General features: G+C 39.9%; 1 protein-coding gene across 1 annotated transcript in view; it reads right to left on the bottom strand.

Annotated features, from left to right (window-relative positions):
- The window catches only part of LOC133457863 (glypican-1-like), a 49815-nt gene that overhangs the window by 9103 nt on the left and 13725 nt on the right, over nt 1-26987 (bottom strand). Inside the window, exons 2-3 of the mRNA XM_061737232.1 lie at nt 4442-4600; nt 1151-1368 (exon numbers count right to left, since the gene is read on the bottom strand). Of these exons, the coding sequence (XP_061593216.1) occupies nt 1151-1368; nt 4442-4600 (377 nt within the window). The remainder of the gene's footprint in view (nt 1-1150; nt 1369-4441; nt 4601-26987) is intronic.

Below are 26987 nucleotides of genomic sequence, written 5' to 3'. Positions count from 1 at the left end.
AGTGCATGTTTTGCCTCTTTTTGTCTATTTACAGTATGAACCAGATCAGAAGGGACCCTAGACGGATCTGCTAGTTTACACGAACGCCCACCTTCTGGTTTGACTCACTGTAAATTGGTCATTATTATATTACCGTTGCCACTCCTGTCCTACCCCCGGGATCAGATTTTTTGCTTCTGTTTTCAATGTATTTGTGTACCTAGGGCTGGGCGATATGGACCAAAAGTCATATCTCGATATTTTCTAGCTGAATGGCGATACTCGATATATATCTCGATATTTTTTCTGTGCCTTAATTGGGGTTTCCACCAAAGCATTATAGCATAGCATCTCTGTTAGCTTCATTTTTTTCTGAGGCAAACCCTTAAAAAAACAGTCAGTTTTAATACAAAGCCTCGTGCCAAATGTCACACAGGTACCTTTGTTAACAGAGGTCTGCACAATATCAAAATGTATAAAACAAATGAAATAAAAATAAACTGCCTGCATATATAGAATAAAAATGCTTCTTGAATAAAGTAAAACAAATATCCCTTTCCTGCATAACAATTAAATTAAAATACACTGTGCAATTAATACAATGTAGACAGTAACAGGCAGACTTTTCCACTGAGGTTGACAGTTGTGCAAATAAGAAAACATTTGTGCAAATCTCAAATAAAACATTCAAGTCAATTTGTCACAAAATAAGCTATATCAAAATCATTTTAAAAAAAAATGTAAAAAAAAAAAAAAAAAAAAAAAAAAAACGCAGACCACTGTAAGTACCACCTGTGAAACTGTATCATCTCATCTGTGAATTCCTAATAAACAAAGTTGGAAAAAAAAAAAAAAAAAAGTAAAAAAAAAAAAAAAAAAATTATTTTTTTTTTTTTTTTAAATCGATATAAACGATATTGTCTCGTACCATATCGTGTTTGAAAATATATGGATATATATTAAAATCTCGATATATCGCCCAGCCCTAGACCCTAGACAGATCTGCTAGTTTACACGAACGCCCACCTTCTGGTTTGACTCACTGTAAATTGGTCATTATTATATTACAGTTGCCACTCCTGTCCTACCCCCGGATCAGATTTTTTTGCTTCTGTTTTCAATGTATTTGTGTACCTCACAAATCTAGCACGTTTAATCCAGCTTTACTCACATCTGTGGGAGCAGAGGTCTTAAAGGTTCGCTCCAGCAGGCGGGACCAGAAGTCAGACAGGTTCTCATCCAGGTTGAGAGCAGAGCCCCGATAGTACTGGCGCAGGTCGGCGTACAGATCTCCATAGAGACGGGTGTTCTGCAAGTACAGGGGACCGAGTGGAGCGAGAACCTCCTGCAGGGAGCGCTCCGACCGACCATGCAGCTCTGTGAAATAGGCTGGAAGAAGTGGATAAAGAGACAGTGAGAAAAGAAAAACACTCAGGGCCAAGCTGGCATGGCGCGACCTTATAAAGCTGACACAGATCCCAGCTGACAGTTGCCTCCTTATGTGCGGTCAACTGCGGTCACTGCAGGTAGCGACACAGACAAAAATATGCATCATGATATTTAAAAAGAATATTTAAACACAATTTTATGTGGCATATAAAAATGCAAACGTCGTAAGTCGTAAATACTAAGACACCCTTGGCTGATACATCAAGATGCAGCACGAGCTTTCAGCACAGGTGTAGACGTGCGTGGCACAAGGCAGGTGATGGAGAGGCTCCCGTCGTTACGTAACGAAAATGCGATTTACATAGGTTGGCCTCCAATGCGTGAAACCTCGCCCACAACTAACTCTGGCCGGAACAACTAAACACCATGTCCTAACTATCGCGTCGCACTGCGTGACATCTGATGCTCTCTGTCCATCTCCCTCCAGCAGCTGCCACTTTATTGAGGTTTTTGTAGTGAAATGAGGAAGTATCATAGAGATAACTTGATCAGCCGTTCCTCATCATGACTGTTTCCTACAGCGCTTTCGACCGGCTTTCAACGTGAGTGACAGGAAGAAAATAGAGGCAGGGCGTCCGACAAATGTTCAGCTCAAAACGACGCGCCGCATCGCACCGCGTCGCTGCGGCGCGTCGCTGCAGCCAGTTAGGACAGTCCAATAGAAAATAAAGCAATGGAATTGATTTTGTCGTTGACGCTCGCATCGCATGCAGTTAGGACACAGTAACTCCGCCGGCCGGAGCTTCCGCCATTTTTTCGTAGCGGTGTATCGCGTCATTCAGGCAGTCAATCAGCACAGTATCATTATCATATTATAAAAACGTTATCATAGCCTCCCCGCCCACTCAGAATCCCGCATAGATAATGAGGTTAGAGAATGGGAAGATAAAGACATGGTTTAGAGGTTGAATTTCTGATTTATTTCGCAAAAACAATCAAAAGCTTGTTTTTAAGACATTCAAGGCCTGTTTAAAATAGATATTAGATGCCATAATAGGTCCCCTTTAAGGTTAAGATGGATCATTCCTAGTGCAGGGAAGTTTTTTTTCTTTTCTTTTAAAATGAAATGTCAATATATGCCATGCCATATGTTTCAGATATTTCCAAGAACTGGTCACAGAAAGCCCTTTATAAGTCCAGGCAATAGGCCATAGCTCTATAATAATGCTGGCGCAAGACGTAAGCTAATGTCTTATGACATCGACACTTGTTTATGCTATTACTATAACCTATAAACTGCGGGTTGCGTATTATTTCCAGTATATCAAAATTTGCGGTTCCAGTCGCGGTCGGGTTGGCTGAACATGGGTCGTTCCTGCCTGAACGTCACTGATGGAATGACAACATAATTGGGAAGTGTCAGTTAACCAAGACCTGGTGTACCAATATGTGGACGTCACTTGTTTTGTTTTTTTTCATCTGTCGTGACGTTTACTTTAAGAGGGTATTTGTCAGTTGTGTGTGGAAGTAAGTTCCCAGCTGACTGTGTGCACTTGTGAACTCTTAGGCTAATGCTATTTATTTAGTTCTGCAAAGCTTTAAAGTCTTTAAAGCTTTGTTATAGATCATTTGTCCCAACAACATTTCAGCACTACTGTAAAATGCAAATCTGGTCAAGGTTATCAAGAACAGCAGCTTTTTCCAGGACACTGTTCTCCTTTACTGCTTTGTAGGGCTGGGCGATTTTGGACAAAAATAAAATCCCGATTTTTTTTCTCTGAAAACCAGATTTTCGATTTCGATTTCAATTTTTTTGGTAAAACTACAAAAGACAATGGAATAAATTGTTTCAAATATTTTATCTTTATTTTTAAAGAAAAATAGCAAACAAATTTCCCTATTGGGAATGAAGTGCAATTGAAAGATACTGTAAATCCTCCTTGAGTTTAGTAAAGTGACAACATTTACAATTTTCTTGACCAAACAAAGATGACTAGACCAGCTCCGTCTGTAATGCAGCCAGCTGCAAAAAAGGAAAATCGATTTTCCGATTTTCCTTTTTTTTAACATCGTCTTGATTAATAAATCCGATTTAGATTTAAAATCGATTAATCGCACAGCCCTACTGCTTTGTATGTTCATCATCCATTGTAATATCTGAATTGGTTTTACTGTTTTTAAACATGTTTTATCAGCTCCTTTGAAATGTCCTCTGCAGCTACATGGAAGCAAAGTGACGGAGAGGTCATACTGAGAGAATAAGGGAGTCAGAGAGCCGTCGCCGCAGAATAATGGTCTGGTTTTAGCCTCGTGCTTCAAAGGCTGCGGGCCGGAGCCAGATCGTTCTAAACCAAAACCAGATGGAAGGCCGTATTTCTGACACCGAGGTGGCCTGTTACCTTCAGACTAATAACGCCGTCCTCCTATTCCCACGGTCATTCTCCTGCCCTCCATTTGTCTTTTTCAGTGTGGGATTCTGACTCACTGTTTCCTCTCAGTACTGATGACACGTCGTCACTTGCTGCGTTTGTCTCTTTCCATGTTGTACGGAGTGGCACTTTTTCAGTCCTCTTCCTCCCTCGGCCCCGCTCTGTCTCTGATGTGCAGTGATCTGCAGGCTCAGCTCCTCAGTGGGTCAACTGCTCATTAGCTGGACTAGCCTTTGCCCCAAGGGACACCCCTCTGTTTACGTGTGTGTGGGAGTGAATTATTGCAAGTGTGTGTATGTGTGTGTGCGTGTGTGTGTGTTAATGTGTGTGTCTCTCGAGATCAGGGAATCGGCTTATCACGTTTCATTGTGTCTGGCTGACTCCGCTCTCATTATAACACCCAGTCAGGGGTCCCCTGGTCGCACAGGGCACACACAAACGTGTGTTCATCGACACACATTTCTGAAGCCACAATATTAAAGGCTGAGTGCAGGGAGGGCAGGTAGAAACCACAACCTGGCTAACACTAACATAAAACTGCCATGCCCCTTCCAGGACCACTTCTGAAGCTTTGCAGCTGAGCTAAAGCAGCAGTGTCTGTCTCCAGTATTTTGTGCCCACACACTGATAAAAAGCACGCTTACTGTCGAAGCTCCTGTGGAGAGCGTTGAAGGAAGCTTGCAGGGACCTGCCGGCCTCTCTGATCAGTCCCTCTGTCTCGCGGGCGCTCAAACCCGCCAAGTTCTCCTCCATGGTGGTGGTACAGCAGGTCGGACCCTGAGGACACGTCCGCAGATGTTCACCTGGAAAAGTGGGGGAGACACAGAATCTTTAATAATATTTCATTCTTATATGACCTGTCGATTTAGTAATTTATTGACTGACAAAATAGATTTGCTGGAAATCAAACGCACATCAACATACTGCTAAAGCAAAAAAAAAAGAAAAGTTTAAGACAATGGAAATGTAACTCCATATATTTAAGGATCATTTGTGTGACTTTATCACTTCGGTTGGATATTAAATGCCTCAAAAACCAATTAAAAGTCTTGAATGTAATTTATTTCATCTTTTGTGATAACTTCTTTTTTGTTTTAATTCAAATTTGGTGCCATTACCATTTTTTTTAATCTTTTTGTATTAACTTAAGATTACTTGGAGTGTATTTTAATCTCACAGGTAGAATTTACATGAAAAGAGAAATCAAAGAAAAGAAAAATCAAGGGCATTTGTTTGATGAATACTATTCAGGTTTGGATACAAGTTCAGGTCATTTTGTTGTCATCATTAAACTTTAAAGGTATTTTTATCCAACAAAAACAAGAGTGTAGAATTTATAATTAACACCAAGAAAACTATTTTACTTATAAATGTTTGTGCCTTAAAGACAGAGGAGGGAATTTCTGGATAACATTATCTCCATTGGAGCAAAAAAAACATCAATAAAACATGGAGTTTGTTCTAGCCCCCACCTCCCTCCCTCCCCTTCATTTTTCAAAATAAGGAAAACCTCTACATACTGCTCTTGATAAAGGCAGGGATAGTTACGGTGCGCTTTATTGTGTCTCACACAAGCAGCTGACAAATGTACATTCTCACAATGTGCTGCCCATAAGTGGTCTGAAGTGATGCGACTACATAATGTGCCTTTAAAACAAATGTATCCAAAATGTAATTTAAAAGAAATGCATCTCCATGAAATATATCAATTTGAAGGGTATTTTTTCAATCAGTGCAACAAAAACAAAGACACACTGCTGTTTTTTTTTTTTGCCAACAGCTACCGCCCACACACACACACACCTTATTTTCTTTATTTTTTTCATTTTAGTTTATGCTTTTGGGAATTCTCATACCCACCAGACAGGGTAAGAATGAAGATCTTTTACACACAAATATGGAGCAGACATACTTGAACACACACGCACCATGTCTGTCAGACAGCCAAGAGAGAAGTCTGCAGCATCAGTGTGTTGACAGACCGGAGCCCTCAGGATGTGTGCGTGTCTGTGTTTGCCCCCGTCTGAGAGGGTTAAGGGTGAGCGAGTACCCCACAGCTCTGTGCTTCACTTCCTACTTTTTAACAGGTCCTGGGCTGATGCCTACATACGTGCATGTGTGTGTATGTGTGGTTGTGTATGCGGGTTGCAGGGCAGAATGTGTCCACCGTGGCAAGTGGAGCAGAAGAGGAGACGCCTTCATCGTTGCTGCTCCATGAATCTTTCATTGGCACTTGATGTTGTGCGTGGAGTGTGTGATAACGGGGAGAAGGAGGAAACACTGGCAGCTTTATTACTGACAACCGCACATGATGTACCAATTGCTAGGTTGTTCATAGCTCCTTTTAGGAAATGATGATTACATTTCTCCTCACAAATTTAGAGAGAAGGTTTATTTTAAAATCTATGTTTCGGCTTGGAGTTTGAAGGCTCACAGATAGGTTCATCTGATAATTTGAGTAGGAAACTCATCTTATAAACTATTCTTTATTGAATAGTAGTTGGGTCTCACTGCAGGTCATTCAGTCTGAGAGGAGGTTCTTCATTTCTCTGATCTCAAACTCATAAAAGAAGGAGAAGAAAGGGATCTTTCTTATGATAACATCTTCCTCTTACAAGGCAGTGTGTCTCATTATTTAAAGTTAAAAAGACTTTCAAGCCCAAAAGAACCCAGACCCATTTCTCCTTGAACGCCTGCAGCAAGTGGTCGGGGCGGCAGAACGGACCACTGGCTCATCACCGCTCCGCCCCAGAGACATTTACACTGGACGACTACAAAAGAGAGCCAGCTACATCTCCAAAGACTTTGCTCACCCTGGACACGCGCTGTTCACCCCACCGCTTTCTGGTAAAAGATATAGACTGATCAAATCCAGAACCAATAGACAGTAAACAGTTTTTACCTCCCCCTTAGGTCAACTGCAATTTCTTCCCCACTAATGCACCTGAACATTATAAGAAACTGGCAAATCTGTTCACTGATGCACTAACCAACACTACGCTGCAATCTTATCCTGTTTTAACTTTATTGTAGTTTTAAATTCATTGTTTTTTTTTTTACTTTTTGCAGCTTAATTTATGAGTTAACAGTAGTCATTCTACAAAAGTATAAAAATATATCAAATGTTTTTACATTCATATTTGCAAACATACAAGAAAATGTTTCTTTTATTTCTGGATTAAGTTTTGCAAAAGGAATGTGTGTTAAATTTTGCAAAAATAAATGATTTCAGATGCTCAACGGTCTGTCTGACATCAACAATGTCTGATTCCCCCTTTCTTCATATAGAAACTCAAACATGAAGGGATGTGACTGCAGCATATGTCTTTCGGTACACCTGAGGCGAGCTTGAGAACAAATAATCTTTCTGTGCAGTTCATATATGGTTTATGTCTTGTATAATACAGTTAAGGTTACATTCGGAGGTGCAGTGGTGGGTGAAAATGGTTTTCCAAAATACAACTGAGCTCATATGTCTCATGCATAGGATGCATGCTAATGAAGTTGTTCACTGCCAACACTTTGTACTTGTATCCCTTAAATAAAGATTCACACACATTTGACTCGACTTTGACTAAAAAAGTTTGGAAGGTGAGTGAAATGGGAAAGCAGTTCAAAGCAGCTCAAAGAAAACATGTAAAATTCAAAAGAAAAGTACTTTTTTTTTAAGAATAAATGAATATGAATGATATTAACATCTACAGTGGTTAAGAAATTTAACATGATATCAAATAAGTCACAGTAATAACCACATTATATTTGTCTAAGCTGATAAAGATTCATGCAAACTACTACAATTTCTTGTCTCTTTATGAAGTATACACATTAAAACATTCACAGTGCTGTGAAATAGGTGAACTAACTGGAGTTAGAAAGTGGTCAAACCCCTTGAGCTGCGAGCTTAAGCATCAAACCTTCACAACGTTCAGGAGCAATTTCTGACCATTCCCCTGATTCAGCTCAGACACATTTATAAAATAGCTGGTGTGAACGATTCCCCTGAGGTCATTTCACAAAATCTCTGTCGGTGTAAGGTCTGGGCTCTGACTGGACCACTCCAGTAAAGTAGATTTCTTTCCCCTGAAGCCTTTTTCTTTGGTGGATTTACTTTGGAGGTGGTACCTCGGTAATTTTCCTGCTGTATCACCCAACGAATCCTCGGGCAGTAAAAAACCACTTTGACATTATCCAAAAAGATATTTTACTAACCTTGGGAATTAATTTTCCCCTTAACGATGGCAAGTGTTCCAGGCCCGGACTATGACCAAGACCAATTTGCTTCATGCAAAGTGTTGAGTTTTGTTCCTAAACAATTCAGCTTTTGCTTCACCAGTCAACAAAACACGTCCCCAACAAAGTTGCGGGTTGCCAGTTGCTTCCTGCATGGTGCTTTGTGGTTAATTAACTTAGACTCATGAGCAGAGACGTTTGCGACTCCTAGTGATGTCGTGAAGCATGTGGGTTGTGTCAGTAACAACTGTCAAGAAAAACAAACTAACAAACAAACAGCAATTAATGCTGCTTGGCAACATGTTTTGGAGAAACATACTGCAAGTTGCCATCTGGACAAGAGAAGGCCTTTCTTATTTTGACAAGACAATATTATGTTCGGCACTTAATATAAGAGCATGGTTCAAAACCATCACAAAACTGTCATCTTCTTGCTTGGAAATTCTTTCCACTAAAATCCTTTCTTCTCTTATACACTCATGCCCCATTTCAGAATCACTAAGGCAGCACGAAACTGGGCAACTTTCTCATACTTGGGAAGGCTGTAATTTGGCTTTTAATGTCATGGAAATCTGGACTTGAGACTTAAGAGATTTTTCTACACCTCTTTCACATATTACCGTATGTGCATCTTTGAGGGCTCATGTGCTCGAGCTAACGTCACCATTGTGTTGTTGGCTTTCTTTCCAACAAAGACAACATGGGTCATTTAAAGCAAACACATATGCTTTCCTGCATTCTTGGGTTTCTGGGTAATGGAAACAGCTGGCATCCTGCTATAAAACAGTAATTTATTTGGAGAGACAGAAGCAAGAACATTGGTGACTTACTAACACATGTTTCCAAAAAGGCAAGTTTGCAAATGTGCTCACGCAAGCATTAAAGTGCTTTACAGTAGCGGAAACAGCAGAGTCCAGCGTAGTGTTGCTGATGTGGGACGACAAAATGCATTTCCCAACGCTCGCATGACAGGAGTTGGGGAAGGTTCGTGCGTCCATGTGTTTGTAACTAAAATAAATACGTTACGAAGGAAATCACACTCCTGAGAGAGGTGAGATTGGTTATACTATAAAAGGAGCTCTGCTTCAAATAAGAGTCAACCTCAACATTGGATTTGGTTACTCAGAGTGTGTTTGCCCTTGGGCTTCGGCATATATTTTGTACACCCCACATCCCAAAGGATCAAAAAGACACACACAGATTTGCACTAAAAGGGACAAATCATCAACATAATTCATTCTCTAATGCCTGAGGCGTTTTTTTTCAGATAAGAAGTCAGTATAGTACAAAATAAGGAATCTGAATATCAGGAATAAAAAAAGTTAAAGTGCTTTTTTGTATTTTTTTTCTCTAATCACTTATTTGTTTTGTAGCCACCCCATGCTTAATCTCTGTGATGCTTGGAATATGTACTTTCATCACTTTAACAAGACATCAGGCCTTTCAAAATGTCTTTACCAAGGAAAAATCTGCAAACCAGACCTAAAATCAACTAATTTGTACAAAAAGAGATCTAACTGTCGAAGTCATAGACATAGACACACACCTCACACACCTCACACACCTAACCTCAGGGTCTACTTCTTCTCTGGTGTTGTTCGTGGTTCATGGATGGCTCAAGGCCCTACTCAGCCAAGATGTGGAATCACATCCATTCAAAGATACATTGTGATATAGATGTGGATGATACTCCAGTGAGAGAATCACATTTACACAAAATATCCACAAAAATAGTGCATACAATGTTCAAAAAAGGATTCTCTGCCCTCAGGATCAGTTAGATTGCATTATTACATCATGTTACACTCAGCTGCTCTCTAACGCTCTCTAACGCTCTCTAACGCTCTCTAGCGCTCTAGCGCTCTCTAACGTTTATTCAAATTCCAATGAGGAAAAAAAAGAAGTTCTTAACTCTTCTGTTTCTTTGGTGCTGTTCAAAAGTATATATTTATGCTGTAACTGCAAAATCCAAAAAACAAACTATGTCAAATGTGTACAAAATCAGCCATGCAAAAAGTAATATGCATTTGTGATACAGCTTAAAATAAGAAAAATAAAAACATGCAAGCCGGGTTCCCCCTTCTGGACCCACAAGGAGCACAGCCAGCCCGACTAATCAGTCAATAATCAATAAGGTGCTGTTGATGCACTAAGTCTCAGAAAAGAGGAGTAACTCCAAAAGTGTGTCAGCCTTCATGTACAAGGATAAATTGATTCCTTTGGTTTCTCCCAGCTGCTTCAGCGAGATGAAAGACCAGGTGAAGGACTTGGTGAGGCAAGTGAATCAAGAAGCCATAAAAACATGTCGATTCATGACTTCTGTGGCGATGGATTCACATGAAACAAGTACACGTACACAGTACTGATGCTGGCTTTTTCTTTTTCTTTCAGACAGCTCGAATGATAAAAAAGGACGGCCAGCCCAGACTGATCTGACTGCATGTATTTCCTAAACAAAAATGTAGCCACGTAGACAGTAATATGAGTAAGCAGGACATTGAGATACTCTGAGAGGCTTCATTAACACATGAATCAAGAACGAGGCTAACAAAGATTCACACCTCTGCTAAGCAGGGTGTAAAACAGCACTTTCAAACTCCAGCTGCTGTTTACTGGTGACATTATTAATAAATCATCAGCGAGGAAGAAAAATAGTGACATCACAGACTTCCAGCTCAGCTGTGTTGCAGATTAAAAAACAAAAAAGGCTGACTATCTACACTCAGCTGCTTTCTACAGTTTGGTTACGTGAGATGCAGAAAAAGAAAAAAGAAAAACCGACGGCCTGTTGTTGACAGCATTACTTTGTTGTTAAACTGCCAGCCCACCAATTCCTCCTCTCACCCGACATTTGGCCGGCATCTCCTGGAGCCAAACTGACAGTATCACCCACAACCGCTCCAGACTGTGCAGTCAAACATGCTGTCAGTGCCAAAGCCATTAAAACTGCTTATTAGAGGAACAACGCTTATTCATCTTGTTAGACTGGCATCAGCTCAGTTTGGGTAAATCCTTTACTATTGATTATGTAGAAGTGTGTGATGTTAAATTTATGAGAATAAACTCGTTTAATGGTGCTTACTATGCCAAGTTTCCACACAGAGTCCCACAATCCACCCGGGGCCAAGTGCTGCGTTAGAAAACCTGACGCTCATTCTGCCGCAGGGTATTTTGCACTTAATTATTAGTGAAAGCATTTAACTCAAAACTTGTTTTCGGGTTTTGCCTGCAGATGCATAACAGCCACCCTGGTTACTATGGAGAACACTTCAAAAGCACACACTGCTTAGCAACTCATTTCCTTTCTCCATCAAGAGCATCTGGCTCTCCCTTCCATCTCTGCGTCACATTGCTGCTCCGTCAACCCCCCCAACCCCCCCCCCCGACATTACCACCGGCAGCTCCAACATACCTGCGTCTATGTTGAGAACTTAGCTAACCACAGCACATGTGCGAGCAGGCCAAGTGATAACTTCCACCGCTCTGCAGGCTCACAGGAAGTCAACCAGTCAGGCAACAAAGAGCTAAATCAAGGCTGTGGCAGGAAATGTGGCGTGGCACAGTTTGATCTAAAATGAACTACACAAGCAGTCAATCCAAATGATACCGTTTAGATAATCCTGTCACAAGACAAGGAACTATTTAATTGAAAATGGATAAATAAATCAGATTTAGTCTGTTTACTGGTGGATTAATTTTACACGGCCTTCTGAGTGATCCATGAGAATATTTATTGGTTTGGCTTGTGGCTACAATCATAGAACTGGTATTCATCCTCTGCAGCCCAACAACAGCAATAAAAACAAACAGATGACAGCGAGAAAAATCAGATTTTTCTGCTTTATGCGTTGTTTACTTCTGCCTCATGGAAAATTAATTACACATATTGTAGATGTGAATCCATTATCCGACAGTTCACATGTACATTTTACTACTTTTTTTAAATATGCAATGTTATATTTTTGAATTACTTCAAATGATTGAAAAAAAAATGTACTTAGGTGGGATGTTTGGCTGTTTTCCTTTGTCCTCGCCATAACTGTGAAGGAAAATCCATGCAGACAAAGAAAAAGTGGACTATCATGATGTGGTCAGGACTCACTTGGGCCATGCTGCAGTGGTCCTGATGCTGAGCACATCACAACTCTCTCCTAATCTTCAGTTTATCCTCAGGAGGTCAATTAAATCTATCTTCCATCTCTCAAGCTTGTATGGAGAATTAATTGATTGTCTGAGTCTCCATTTTAATGGTGATTCATTGATCTTAAATATGTTTTTTTTTTCATGGAGTCACTATTAAACCCTTTCTAAACTAAACAGTAGAATAAATTATTTAGCTGTACAGAACAAAGCAAACATCTTGTTTTTTTCCAGCTCTGGGAGATCAACATGCAGCGCTTCAGATAATAAAGGAGATTTAGATAGAAACAATCTCAGCACTCAAGTTATTACTTGTTGACACAAAACAGCTAAATAGATGTTTTGTGTTATGGATTAGCTGAACATAATTGTTTGCTGTGTGTGCTGTACTAAACATAGTTTACAGCAGTGCGGTACAAAGTAGGATTAATAAATGCACAAGAACCAATTGTCCTCATTGTATGGGAGCTAAACAGAGCAAATCATAAATACACGGATATCCCCCCACGTGTGACCTGGATAAGGTGGATAAGAGAGATTTTCCAGGGAAGAGGCTTTCTTTCAGCAACCTTTTCCAAACAAGCCATAGTTACGGTTTTCAGTCTTTTTCTACGATACTAGCTGAGGCCAGTCGAGTCTGAGATAGGGCTGTTCGATTTTGCCCAAAAATAAAATCTCGATTTTTTTCTCTCAAAATCCGATTTTCGATTACGATTACGATTATTTTGTGAATTGACAAAAGGCAAAGAAATGATTTCAAATATGCTGTTTTTTTATTGAACATTTGCCCCATTGGGCTTTAAGTGCAAACTTTGCTCTTATTAGACCAAAAATGAATGAATAAAGTGCAAAACTCTGTAAAATAAGTTGAAAAAAAGTTTTAAAAAATATAATAAAATATAAAGTTTTATCTCTGAAAAAAAAAATCAGCAAATCAGCCCTTGCAAACATACAGTAAGTTATATGTCCAATTAAATAAAACGAGACATTTTCTAATTAAACTAAACTGGGTCTTTGCATGCTAAATAATAATGCAACCCATGAAGGAGGTAGAGGTGTGTAATGTCAGTCATTACATTTGCTATTCACATTTGCAACCACATCTGGTTTGAGGGATGCCCGGTGGCATGTTACAACGCCCCCTCCTACACTAAAGAGCCTCTCCGATGGGGAACTTGTCGCAGGTATTGAGAGGTATTTCCATCAATCATTAATATGTGTGCAGACAAGGTAAAAAAAAAAAAAAGTGAAAAATCGATTTTACGATTTTCACGTTTTAACATCGTTCTAATTACATAATCGCGATTACGATTTAAAATCGATTAATCGAACAGCCCTAGTCTGAGATCCAACTTCTGGGTTTTGAACAATTTCCTTGTGCATTGCACAGTCTGACCACGAGGAGAACTTGCTGGAGGTTCATTCTTGGGGAAAATTGGCAGCTGCATTGATTGTTTTCCACTTGTGAATATTTCTCATTGCATAATGATGGACTCCAAACGGCTTAGAAACTGTCTTCTAATCCCTCCCAGGTGACACAGCAATATCCTCCGCATGTTTGTTTACTCACAATGCTCCAGAGGAAGAAACTGCCAAAACTTCTGCTTTTATAGAAGCACTTACTCCACTGAGCTGCTGCTCATTAATTAATCAAGTGAATTTGAGGAGCAGCATGTGGCTGTCAGTTACTCCCCTTCAAGTGTATGGAAGCCCGCACACTTCCCACACTCAATCTGGCCTAGTTTTTGATCTATATATACATAAACGGTGTAATGTGTCATGTCACATGGGGCTTACGATCCATGTCTGTGGAAAAGCATTTTAATGTGTTAGTCATTATATGTCCCTTTTATAACTACATAAAGAAGACAGGTACTGTCACATTAATGTACAGATCATTCACGACGCTGAACAGTCAACCAGCATGATCACACACCTGTCAGTGAATAAATGAAAAATGGGGTCTGACAGCTGCCCGTGATGTATGCACATAGCACTGCAAGAGAGACAGACATTGATTGTTTAAGGTTTGGCAGAAAAGAAAAATTGTTTGCAGAATAGGTTTTTTATGCATCAAAAACATAGGCAGACAAAAGAGTTTATAAATGAGACCAAAAAAAAAGGCAACCAGTCTTTTTAATTACATGTCTTTAATCAAATATCTGAGTGTTGCTGGGCTTGAATTTCAGCTTAAACCAGTTTCCGCACCATTAAAAATACCAGATCACTTTCATTTTACTTGAGAAAGTAAAGGAAAGCTTTAAATGTCTGAGATTGTCGAGGCATCCAGCAGGTTAAATGAGATGTGAACATTTAATTACACCCTCGGCCGCAGCAGAAGTGCTCCATCACACATCCCACCTGCAACACGGCAAACTAATCTTTCTCAATAGTCGGGACGGTATACACCGAAGCTGAATAAGCACATTGTAAAGCAAAACTAAATCACAAGCGTTGAGGTGTTAGATCATATTTCAACCTGTTTTTGCTGCGCACAAAGGGATATAATTTGACAGCGCTGCCTGGAGCATTGCTCATGTCCACAGTGGCTGCTAGAACGTTTGCTTTGAGTATTTTCTAAGAGAAAGAGGGCAAACAATCGAATGAATTTTACACAAAATGATCAGAAACAGTTATGTTTCATCAGTCCGGGCACATGTTCACTCCCCCTGTGTCAGCTTATGTTGGAGGATTCTTCCATTTAAAACTAGGTTTCCACAATAAATGCAGCAGCAACAAGTAGGAATGGGCGATATTTTACCGTTCACGATAAACCGTCAAAAAAAGTCCCCACGGTAAGAATTTGTCATCTCGCGGTAAAAAAGATAAATTCCCATTAGGGATGGGCGGTATGGACTAAAAAATGTATCACGATAATTTCTGGCATTTATCCCGATAACGATAAAAATGACGATAAAAAAAATACCAATTCAATTCTACCTTTTTAACTAAAAAACTATCACCACATTCAGTCTTTGGAGCCCCCAAAACACTGCTCTAAAAGATACTAAATGATACTAAACTACACCAATTAAATTGAATTAATAAAAACCAAATTAAATTCCTTCCTTCCTTCCTTCCTTCCTTCCTTCCTTCCTTCCTTCCTTCCTTCCTTCCTTCCTTCCTTCCTTCCTTCCTTCCTTCCTTCCTTCCTTCCTTCCTTCCTTCCTTCCTTCCTTCCTTCCTTCCTTCCTTCCTTCCTTCACGTTGTGCGTGGATTTAACGCAGAACCATAAATCATCTTTACACAAAAACGTCATCAACGGGAATTTATCGTTTTTACCGCGAGATGACAAATTCTTACCGTGGGGAATTTTTTTGACGGTTTATCGTGAACGGTAAAATATCGCCCATTCCTAATTCCCGTTGATGACGTTTTTGTGTAAAGCCTGAATTATGGTTCTGCTTTAAATCGACGCACAGCGTACGTGAAAGAAGGAAGGAAGAAAGGAAGGAGCCTAAAAGAAAGAAAGAAAGAAATTAAGAAAGAAAGAAAGGAGCCTGAAAGAAAAAAAAGAAAGAAATGAGCCTGAAAGAAAGAAAGAAAGAAATGAGCCTGAAAGAAAGAAAGAAAGAAAGAAAGAAAGAAAGAAAGAAAGAAAGAAAGAAAGAAAGAAAGAAATGAGCCTGAAAGAAAGAAAGAAAGAAAGAAAGAAAGAAAGAAAGAAAGAAAGAAAGAAAGAAAGAAAGAAAGAAAGAAAGAAAGAAAGAAAGAAAGAAAGAAAGAAAGAAAGAAAGAAAGAAAGAAAGAAAGAAAGACATTTAGTGGCATTTAGTATCTTTTAGAGCAGTGTTTTGGGGGCTCCAAAACTGAATGTGGTGATAGATTTATAGTTACAAAGGTGGAGTTGAATTGGTATTTTTTTATCGTCATTCTTATCGTTATGGGGATAAATGCCAGAAATTATTGTGATACATTTTTTAGTCCATACCGCCCATCCCTAGCAACAAGTAGGTGACTGATGATTGTGTAATCATATTTTACTTTGCCAACTTCCTGCTGCAATGATGGTGGGAACCATTGAAAATAACACCAGAGCTAATTGCACATTGTTCTGCATTAGCTGAGTGCACACCTCTGAAGGACTGTCAGTCCAGGGAAACGGGATTCAAGCACCATCACCTGCATTTGCTTAACTATCTGCATGCTATTAAGGACTATTTTCTCTAACAGCTTCCTAGTGGTCATCTGCACAGAGATTTGAGACAACTTCAACGGCTGATTAACCCAGTGACATCAGCTGCTCTCTCAGAGAGTTTACCCAAACCACTGCTGAGCTAATCAGTGATTTTTCTCTTTTAAAGAATATACCAAACTGTTGATTAGGTCATACAAAAGGCTTTGGTATTCGTTTTTCCCTTCACTTGCACTGAGATCTCCCTGGACTTCATATTTGTGGCTCCAGTCAAACAGCTGCCAAATGCCAACTAGATTGGTTTCAATTATATTGAAACATTTTGCTTAAAATAGCAGTAATTCCTGAATGGTAAATGTCATATTTCTGTTAAAATTTGAAGTTAACCCTGAAAGTCTTGATGTGATTTAGTCAATGGTTTTCTTTTCTGGCCAATATATTGGTTATGAAGCCAGAGACAAAAACCAGACTTAAGATTGTGTTCAGTTAAGGATTTAAAGCGTATTGTCTCAACGTTTTTCGTGCTTAAAAACTTTCATTTGTTTTTTTATTAAAGAATGACAGTGAAGTTTTGTCAGTTCATGAACCCAAACATTAAAACATTTAAGGCAACATAGCTGCTTCTAAATAAAAGATCACACTTAAATATGTGCCTTTGCCTGCTGGGATAACAGTTTGTTTGCTTATATAATATTAAAGACAGAAAACATTGTGAAGTGTGACAAATCAACATTAAAGATGTAAAGATGTTGATGACTCGAATAAAGGAGAAGGGGAGGCAGCAGCATTGAGCATTGAACTATTGTATAATTTAAAACGGAAAAAACTGCACACAGCAGGATAAACAAGCAAGGAAAGCATGACCGGTGTTGCAAGGTGTGGCAAATTATGGGAGCAAGAAGGGACAAGACTATATATAGTCACAGTGACAGAAAATCAAGGGCAAACAAGACAGAAGTCTTAATAATTAGGACAGAAGAAAAGAAAAACCCATTTTCAAACAGGAAGTTGACAAAACAGGAGTCTAGCTTTCTTTTGTTTCAAGCAAACAAGATTCAAACGTCACCAGTGCCATCTGACCTCTGACAGACAATATCCATACCAGACCCAAATGCATGAAAAAGTTAAACTAATGTCAAATACAATGATACGTATTTGAAGATAGGTTAGTGACTGAGATGAAAGACAACCTGACTTATTTTCCTGGTTGATTCAGTAAGTCAGATGGTTTGAGAGGTGAATGAAAGGAGGAATCTATGTTAAATAGGAAAAGAAACCAACATTAAAGAGACGAGGTGGGCTCAGTTTCATCAGGCCAAACCTCATAACTCCTGAACTTGCCTGCCCAGGCCTTTTCACAGCCAGGTAAACCTTGAAACATATGACTCCGGTAAAGCACATCCAGTAAGATGAAGCACTCTTCTGAAGGACAGGTGAAACATCTTCAAGAATCAGGAAAAGAAGTGAACTTGGTTCCTATTAAAGCACCAAGGACGACCATGACCTAGAAGACATCTATTTGATGCTCCTCTTTCTAAACATTTTCACCTAAAACTGTTTAATAAAAACCTAAATTGTGAACAGCTGACTTAAATACACAACCAGCAAGCTGAGTCCTCAGTCTGCAGTTTTGTCTCACCCTCTCTCCCTCTCAGTAATTTCTCCGTCCTTTCATCCACTGTGCTTTCCTTTTAACTTTTTCCCTTAAATCAGTTTAACTTCTTCCATTTCTTACTCTGTCACGGCCTCATTCCCTTCATTCGCCCATCCCTCCCTCCCTCCTTCCCTCCCTCCCTTGTTACTTCCTTCTCCCCCGCTGAGATGAAAGTTTGTCACGGGAAGTGACCTCGCATCCTGCTATCGTGGCAGAAGCCCATCTCACTGTAACCGAACTGACCTCCGACCCTTTGGAGTTGTAACGGCAGATGCAAACAACCGGTACAGTGCACCCAAAACATGACACATTCCTCCGTGACGGCCCTCCAAATAAAATGTAAAATCAGCGATATAAGAACCTTGACTGCAACGCACGCCCTGAGCCTGCCCTCGCTCTGCCATCCCACACCACATCAAAGCCTCTTATTGCTGAGCAGTAAAAGTGGCGCAGTGGTTTGAATTTATTCCCTTCAGTCAGACATTTATTCGCTGTTTCCCTTTCTTAATGAGCGTCTTACAATAACCCTGTCACTTACTGCGGCAAATTACTGCTACCTAAATGAGGGGCTGATGGTGCGTCAGGGCACGTGTGTGTGTGTGCGTGTGTGTGTTTCCATCTCGCACTCCCTTCACCATTTAAGACCACCTGTATGTGATTTAACGTCCCACATGGCCTTCCTCCCAAAGTACACTTTTGCCTTTTTTTACTATCCGCTGAAAAGCAAAGGAGGGCAGAGGAGTGGAGCGGTAATGATGGGAGAGCAGAGGGAGATGGAGGGATGAGAAAGCGATAAAATGGAAATAAAAGGCCGAGGCGGAGTGACAGTTGATGGCGAAAGACGCAGGAGCAGAGAAGAGGGGCAAAAGAGCAAATGTAAAAGCAGCAATCAATTTCTGAGTCTAATAAATCTATAGTTTATTATCTTTTTCTTATTATTTTTGAATGTTATAGTTCAGGGGTCAGCAACCCGTGGGTCTAGAGCCGCATGCGGCTCTTTAGCGCCGCCCTAGTGGCTCCTGGAGCTTTTCAAAAATGTTTGACCTTTTTTTCCTTTTTTTCTTCTTTTTTTTCCCTTTTTTCTCTTTATTTTCTCTTTTTTTCTTTTTTTTTCTTGTTTTTTTTTCTTTTTTCTCTTTTTTTTCTTCCTTTTTCCTTTACTTTTTAATCTCGACATTTCGACTTTTTCTCGAAATTTTGACTTTTTTCTCAACATTTCGACTTTTTTCTCGACATTTCGACTTTTTTCTCGACATTTCCACTTTTTTCTCAACATTTCCACTTTTTTCTCAACATTTCCACTTTTTTCTCGAGATTGTACTTCAACATTATTCTCGAAATTTTGACTTTTTTCTCGAAATTTTGACTTTTTTCTCCACATTTCTCCTTTCACCATTTGCCTTCATTCTAAGGCTTATACAAGACCTTTCATTTTTTGTGGCTCCAGACATATTTGTTTTTTGTGTTTTTGGTCCAATATGGCTCTTTCAACATTTTGGGTTGCCGACCCCTGTTATAGTGGAATCCTTCTTGGTTTGATTAAAAAAAAGTTGCAGCAATTCAAAACAAATTTACCACAGTAAAACATGCAAACTGCCGTTCTGCTCATCTAAAAAAAAAATAACAAGGTTGTCTTATTCCTGCATTTTTTTTACAGCGAGCTTTTAATGGATTTGATCCTGAGAGAAGCCGTGGATGTCTTTATTAAATTCATGTCAAGCCCTCTGATGTGTATTAAGGGCCTGGCTCCTTTTTATATTGAAGACCTGACAGTTTCATGTTATTCCAACAGAGCACTTCGCTCTCAGACTGTAGATGTAATATAACTTGTGGTCCCTAAATTCAATGGGATTCTGACCTCCGGGTCTCACAGGGAGCAGAAGTGCTGCGCTCCTGGTTTGTTGCGGTGTTGCGCCGTCGTCAGCACGACTCCAGCTCCCACTGGGAACGTTTCAATAGTGGCGCACTTGCGAGCGCCGCACATTCAGCTGGATTTATAAGATGACAAGTTTACCCGAAGCTTCTGAGTTCACGGCAAGGTTTTCTCACCTAGTAATCTTCATTTTAAAAATCTATATCCCACCATGTACTGCCCTTTTGGGAATTACACCTATAAAAGGGATGAGTGGGCTTTTCAAGTTCAAGTTTGAACCTTTCCCCCTATGTAGTTCAAATCTTTTCTGAAACCATCTGAACTGACTGCACAGGGCCTCCAGAAGTTCATGTCCTCCTGGTTATCCCTGTCACAATGTTAGCGATTGAGACAATGCTGTCATTTTTTATTATAAAACCACATGTCTTCCTGCCAGTTTAATCTGCTGTGTGTGAACTGACGGCCAAAATAAACTACAAGTCTTTCTTCGCCCCGCTGACACCCTCTCAATCTTCAAGCTCAGGCTTTAAATTTTCCTTTTGATCTAGTTTACAGATAGGGTTGGCTCAAGTGACCCTAGTCATCCCTTTAGATATGCTGCCATAGCTTCTTTTTGATCCATTGCATCAAAATAGCAAAGTTAAAAACTGGATTTGGCTGAAATATTAAAGTACTCGCCTCCACATGGCAAAATAGGGGGAGTGATACAACAGCACGCAGATTTCTGGGAGTCCCGACCATGATGCACTGGACACTTTCTTCATTCTGCTGTGGATGCTCTGCTTATATGTATAAGCCATTATCACAGTTGTTACTTTTTTATTTCTCTTTGTGTTTGCGGTCTCTTTTCTTCTAGTCATTCCTTTCCCTTGTCACCTTGTGCATGTTTAGAACGGGGGGAATATACATTTAACTGAATTGCAAGGAAATAAAAATCCCTTGAAATGCCTTCATATCGCAACACCGACTATATTCATGTGGTAATTCCCCTTATTCTCTGCTGCGCCTTTTCAGGACACTAACACTTTTTAAGAATGAATACTGTGTGAATGTGAAATACTGTAATTACTGTCACCATAGCAGATATGGTTGTTAAGCAAATTTGACTTGAGGCAGAGCAAATTATTATAAAATGACAAGATGTAAAAAAATAAGAGGTAAAACAGAAAAAGAAGGCAGGGGGCCATGCAGTCATGGTTTGTTTCGTGTAATTCTTTCCCAAACTAAAATTACCTCACCAGCTGCAGCCCAGAGTGAGCATGCATGTGTTTGCGTGTGTTCACATGGCACCAGCTCCACCGCATAATACTTTAATTCTATGTCATTTCCATGGGTAGTTAAAGACTTTTAAACTACTACTTTCACTCTCATATACTGCAGAAAAAAATCTCCAAACGCGCCAACTAGTGCGTGCCGGGCACGGTGTAAAGGAGCAGGCATCTGTTTGTGTGAGTGTGCTCATTTGTGCAAGTATGTGGATAATTTTGGTAGAGGCAAAGGTCACGTCAGTTATCTGTAACTTCAGGGATTAGCCCGTTTCTGCAGCTGACTGCAGAGAGGAGCCCGCTTTGTTGTCCCGTGAAGAATCTAGAGGAGACTTCATGGAATAGTGATCGTTTCTGGACAAGTCAACAAGTAATGAGAGCTGGGGCTGCAAAGACAGGAACAAATATAGAATAAACCAAGAAAAAGCATGTGGTCTCTATGGCAAATAAGTGCATTAGAAAGCATGCTGTGAGGTAAGCACTGCTAACACATAGATTAACTGGCCAGGATAAGCAGGAGCTTAGACATCAGCCCTAATCCAGCAGTACAGTGGTAACAAGGTGGTACGTATGAATGTTGCCGTGTATGAAAAAGGGGGCAAACGGGGGCACATCAGTCACGGATCCTCCCGTCCCTGCCCTCTAGCAGCGGGAGGCATCAAATCCCTGCAGCCGGGCGAATATTAGGTCGCAGCCTGAGGTCGGTCGTTTTCAGGTCAAGTCTTCTGAATCAGAAGAAACTGAATGAGTCTGACATTGCCTGATTATGGCTGCGAGGTGAACGGCCACGTGGTTTTCCTCCTGAAGCCTCAAGGCAGGTGGGAAATTGAATGAAGCAAGTGCAGCTATAAGTCGGATATCCCTGCTGCCGCTGCTGCTGCTGCTTAAAGCAAGGAAGTCTTGTACCCTGGTGCATTTATTGAAATAAATAAATCAAGTCATGGGTACTCTCCTAGGGGAAACTAATTAAAATTGAATAAGTCAGCCACACAGGCTGTAACCCCAAAATATGTCACACTACACAGAAAATATATCCCAGAATGACCGAAGCTAGCAGACACATCAGCGATTACATACTGTATCGTTGACATTTAATAATGTCTTTAAGAAAAGATCAAGAGCATCTTCCCCGTATGCCGCCCTGCAGTCTGTGATGCTCTTTGTACTAAACCTGATTTCTGGTATCTTGACTGCCAGCTTGCACTGTTTATCATAGCTATAGTCATTTTGCAAAGATTAACTTGCCAGTTGTCCTTTTACCCTTGCGAGCTGGAAAGAAGTAGATGGCAACCCAGTCTGATTATCAAGCCAGAGGCACTTTTCACTCTCCGCATATTACATAAGTCAAAGCAACATAAAGGAACTTTTAGCTCAAGTTTTAGTCCCCGGTTGTACAGTGACATCCAAAAAACACTGATTTACTCGTGTTTGGTCTTTTGCTCGGTCACTCTCTCATTTTCTTGTCAGTCCTACTTATTTCAGTCTCTTATTCGTCTCTGCTGTGATGTCTACTGTGGGTCTGCTTTTAGTCTGATTCGATTTTTTTCCTCCATTTTATCTTAAAGGAGCTTGAGGCTCCTTTTAAAAAATGAGACTCTCTAGCGCCACCCTTCACCACGACGGCCGTTGGGGGTACTGCAGCCAACAGTGAAGCCGGCACGGGAGAACGGGGAGAACGCACATGCAGCGTCATGTGACGTCACATCTGCAGCCCAGCGCGGGAAATTCGGGACCGAATTGCAGCACATTTTGCAGCACACAGCCTGTTCAAGGCAAAGGAGAGATACACTAGAGGGCTCATTCTTTTGGGTTTGGAACGCTTCATCTGACATTATTACTAGAAAACTTAAAATGTATACGGATTTTTTTCATAAATCTTGCCACAATCCGGCCTCAAGCTCCTTTAAATGTTGCTACCAACAACTGCAGTACTAATGATGGAGCATAAACAAGGACTTGGGTTGTGACCAGGCTCTCCCAGGACTCATTGATACTTGGTTCACCGGGTCATCCGGGTCTAGCCGTCCTGTTAGCTTCATTTCTATTAGCGGGGTCTGAGGCTGGAATTGTAACAACAGGTCACTTTTCGGTCTTTTCACATGTTGTGTCTCCAATTACAGTGATAGAGATAGGGCTGGGAGATATGGACCAAAAGTCATATCTCGATATTTTCTAGCTGAATGGCGATACTCGATATATATCGATACTTTTTCCGTGACATAATTGGCGTTTCCCCCAAAGCATTATAGCATAGCATCTCTGTTAGCATCTCTGTTAGCATCTCTGTTAGCTTCATTTTTTTCTGAGGGAAACCCTTAAAAAAACAGTCAGTTTTAATACAAAGCCTCGTGCCAAATGTCACACAGGTTCCTTTATTAACAGAGGTCTGCACAATATCAAAATGTATAAAACAAATTAAATAAAAATAAACTGCCTGCACATATAGAATAAAAATGCTTCTTGAATAAAATAAAACAAATATCCCTTTCCTGCATAACAATTAAATTAAAATACACTGTGCAATTAATACAATGTAGACAGTAACAGGCAGACTTTTCCACTGAGGTTGACAGTTGTGCAAATAAAAAACATTTGTGCAAATCTCAAATAAAACATGTAAACAGATATTGCATCTCTTTGAGCAAATCTCAAATAATTACAACGAGTCAACTACTGTACATTTTACAGATTTTGTGCCAGGAAAACTAACCTGTCAACACTGTCAGGTTTCAGCACACAAAGGTATTTGTTGCCAGCGAGGGGTCAGCGTTGATGTACAGTCAATTTGTCACAAAATAAGCTATATATCGATATAAACGATATTGTCTTGTACCATATCGGGTTTGAAAATATATCGATATATATTAAAATCTCGATATATCGCCCAGCCCTAGATAGAGATATGATGGCAGTGAATGAGAAGAGAGGACTAATAATCGAAGGGGACAATCAGCACTGAGTCAACACCACCCCTCTTCCAGAAGTTTTTCAGGGCGGTTCTGTGAGTACCTAACCCAAGGCATGTACATGTTTTGGCTCTGTAAAGGTTCTTGGAAATTCTATAGGTGATGGAGACACATGTTGATGATTCAGCTTACCTAAAGCTACCCCAGACCCTTTAAGACCCTTTTAAAAGGCCTTAAATCCACATGGAAAGGTCTAAGACAAGAGTGGATGCACTGCTGCAAGGGGTAGAAGCCAATAAACTAAAGACCATTGGGCTGGATGTCCTCCTTGTTATCCCTGACAGGCTTCCTTTGACTGAGTGTGAAGATTAAATAAGCTAAGCCCCCCCCAAACCAAAGCCAGTTGTAGTGGGAGAAGTGGGAACGTGATCGGGAGTCAGTCTTTAATTTGAGGGATGGTTGCTTTGCTTCTTGAGCTACAGCTGCCCAATAATGAGTAATAAATCAAAGCATCCCTCTAATAATCATTTCTTACTTCTTCCGTACTTCTTCAAGTTAATGTCAGAAGCATGTCTGGGCCACTTAATCATTTACAAAGGTTACGCTGTTCTGTAGCTACCTAACAAGACAAAAACAAGTCATTTTAAAATATAATTTAAAATTGAACAGTAGGAGGCAAAAGCGTTGGTCTAACTTTGCTTATATTTTTGTTTGTCTGCTTTCTGTTTTATGTATCTACTGAAAACAAGGACAAGCCATCAGTGAAGTGTCTAAATTCAAATTAAGGCTGAACAAATGAACAACCAAACAAACAAATGAATACGTGTGATTGTATGAAGTAATCAGCCCACCAAGGACACCAAAAAGAAAAAAAGAAGAAAAAAACAAAAGTGTTCATCATTTTCTCTAAAATGGAGTTTGTCAAGGTCAGAAAAGACTGAAAATATTCAGTCAGGTATGTGTCAATCTGAATGGAGCCTCTGTGAAGCCGATGTATAAAAGGATTTTAATGAAAAGTGAAGAAAATGCAAAGAATCTGTTTTAATGTCACAAAGAGCAGTTCCTCCAACTTGAGAGATGATTCACAGAGGTTAATGTGTTTGTCTCTCATAGTACTTTGAGGGTAAAAAGCTGCTTCACAAAGTGCAGTAATGTATTGTAATGTTTTATTTTGTTAGATGCGCTTTTGTGCGTAGGGCAGTTTTAAGTCAACCGTGACCAACAGTATAAAAGGGAATCTTCAGACAGGGCTATAACTCGCTTCTCTAAAAGTCTCACGGAGGGGGTTCATTTGAGTCAGTATGGTACAGATTTTCATTTTTTTTTTAAATTATTCTTAGGAGAGGAAGTGCAAATGGACCTTGTTCGTTCTGGGAAGAAAGTATTCAGTCTTCACAGAAAATACGACTGAGAGGTTTACCTGAGCTCCGCTGGAGTAAATATAAGCAGCTGTTGAGCGAGTAAAATGAAATGTCCCGGTAGTCAGAAAGCTACAAAGCAGAAAAAAAGGAAAGTGGTTTGATTTTATGCTTGTCATCAACGGTCACAGACCGGTAAAAGAAAGAGAGAGAGCAATCGATAAGGCCACCTCTGCTAAAGACGGCGATGAGTTTGTCAATACGTTTTTATTGCCAGAGTGTTGGTGACCTGGCTTAACTAATCACTCATTCTCTGTTTCAATTTACTTTGTTTGTCCAATATTTATATTAAAAAGGAGTTGACATTGAAAGTTTAATTATTTTAGTGATGGGGACACCCCGTGGCAGTGGAAATACAATTGAAACTTCACATGAACTTCCCACCCAACATTATCACGGCTTTTAAACTTAATATATACATGCACCATCACTTTTTTATATACTTTAATGTTATGCTCAACAAAGACATTATAAATTATGGGAAAAAAGTGAATTTTTAAATGTAGCAATTTTACATTTGTGTACATTTCCAACAGCGTTATGTGATTCAAAATATAATCTCAAAAGTCACACGACACCATGCTAGATCTTTGTGTTATAGACTAACGACGGATGTCAATTGCACGCAACAAATTGCTCACATCACATGCATCCCATTTACTTTCTATTAAATGCAATGAGGCATGTTTATCGCATGTGCAAGGAATCCATGGCCAGTATGGGCAGCGTGTCAAAAAGCTGATGCTATTTACTCAACTTTATGCAAATGAGGGCACTTTATTCATAAAGTGCTTTAACGTGCCATAAGGCAACCAGAGTGCTGTACAAGTGAATAAATCCCCCAAAATAAAACCATAAAAGCAGTAAGCAATGACAATAAAATAAAAAATAAAAGGCAAAAGAAAATGCAAGGCCGACTGGTCTACTGATCACGCTTGCTGGAGTTAAAAGCCAGAGTAAAAATACGGGTTTTAAAGATTTAAAATCGTTGAGAATTCTAGCAGACCTCACAGGAAGCAGGAGACCGATCCGGAGCTTCCACAAACTTTCCAGAAGAATTCCAGAACCATTCCACAACAACTTGAAGTTTTTATCAAAAATAACGCTAAGATTCCTAATAAAAGGGTAGTTACCGTAGTTGATTTCATTTAAGCTAAGGAAGTTTGGCTCCATCCATGTTTTAACATCTTGTTGACTCTTTTGCCATTTCTCTATATACTGGCTCCACCAGATTTTACACATTAATTTTTTTGTTTTAATTGAGCCTAGTGGAAGCAGGTAGAGAGTAAATAAAACAAGGCTTAAAATAGAGCCTTGAGGTACCTCACGTCTAAGTGGGGCCTCTGTAGAAGAAAACTCTCCAAGTTGGACAGAATGACTCCTGTCAAATAAATCGGACTTGACCCATTTAAGTGCCGTGACCATCACACCACCGGAGTCTTCCAATCGTGATAACAAAATGTCATGACCCACTGTGGCGAAGGCAGCAGGGAAATCAAGAAGAAATAAAACAGTGGAAGCTCCAGAATCATTGGTTGCATTGAAACGGGCTGTTTCAGTGCCGTGAG

This window comes from Cololabis saira, chromosome 13 (genome assembly GCF_033807715.1).
Source record: "Cololabis saira isolate AMF1-May2022 chromosome 13, fColSai1.1, whole genome shotgun sequence".
NCBI classification, from domain to species: Eukaryota; Metazoa; Chordata; class Actinopteri; order Beloniformes; family Belonidae; genus Cololabis; species Cololabis saira.
This window is presented reverse-complemented; position numbering and strand designations above follow the sequence as displayed.